This window comes from Diaphorina citri, unplaced genomic scaffold (assembly GCF_000475195.1).
Source record: "Diaphorina citri unplaced genomic scaffold, Diaci psyllid genome assembly version 1.1 scaffold19161, whole genome shotgun sequence".
Lineage (NCBI taxonomy): Eukaryota > Metazoa > Arthropoda > Insecta > Hemiptera > Psyllidae > Diaphorina > Diaphorina citri.
Window position 1 is genome coordinate 1 of NW_007396514.1, and position 659 is coordinate 659.

Sequence of the window (659 nt, forward strand, 5' to 3'; positions counted from 1 at the left end):
GGTCAACTCCGGAGTTTGGGTGAACCATTGGTTTTCAAACTCGCGAGTCAACCGAGGATGTTAGAAACCGGCCCTTAGGATTCAATTTAAACAAGACATTTTCTCCTATGTAGACTTTAGGTAAAAATTTTGCCTTCTTATCATAATGAAATTTCATTTTACTTTGTTTCTTGTACATTTTTTTGTTTTTCATTTTCTATGTTTATAGGACTAGGTTTGAGAGTAGATTCAGATGTTGGAATATTGGACCTTAACTGTCTAGACATTAGCAATTTTGCTGGAGACTCAATACCTTCAGCTTTTGGAGCATTTCTAAATTGCAATAAACCAAGATAAACATCTGAATTTGACTCTTTACATTTTTTCATGATATTTTTTACTGACTGAATTGTACGTTCTACTAAACCATTGGATTTACTATAGTGAGGTGAAGTTTTGACATGTTCAATGTCCCATGACTGACAGAATCGTGCAAAGTCCTGCGAGTTGAACGGAGGACCACCATCAGAAACAATTTGGCATGGAATACCATGTCGACTCCATACACTTTTGCACTGAGTGATTATAGTCTGGGCATTATATGAATTGACACAACAGATCTCAAAATATTGGGAATAGTAATCCACCATGATTAGATAGTTTTTTGACTCAAAGTGAAA

General features: G+C 35.4%; 1 protein-coding gene across 1 annotated transcript in view; it reads right to left on the reverse strand.

Moving 5' to 3' along the window:
• Positions 1–103: 103 nt before the first annotated feature.
• Positions 104–659, reverse strand: part of LOC103523298 (uncharacterized protein K02A2.6-like) — a 23,367-nt gene continuing 22,811 nt past the window's right edge. Inside the window, exon 2 of the mRNA XM_026832928.1 lies at positions 104–626. Within this exon, the coding sequence (XP_026688729.1) occupies positions 159–626 (468 nt within the window). The 3' untranslated portion in view covers positions 104–158. The remainder of the gene's footprint in view (positions 627–659) is intronic.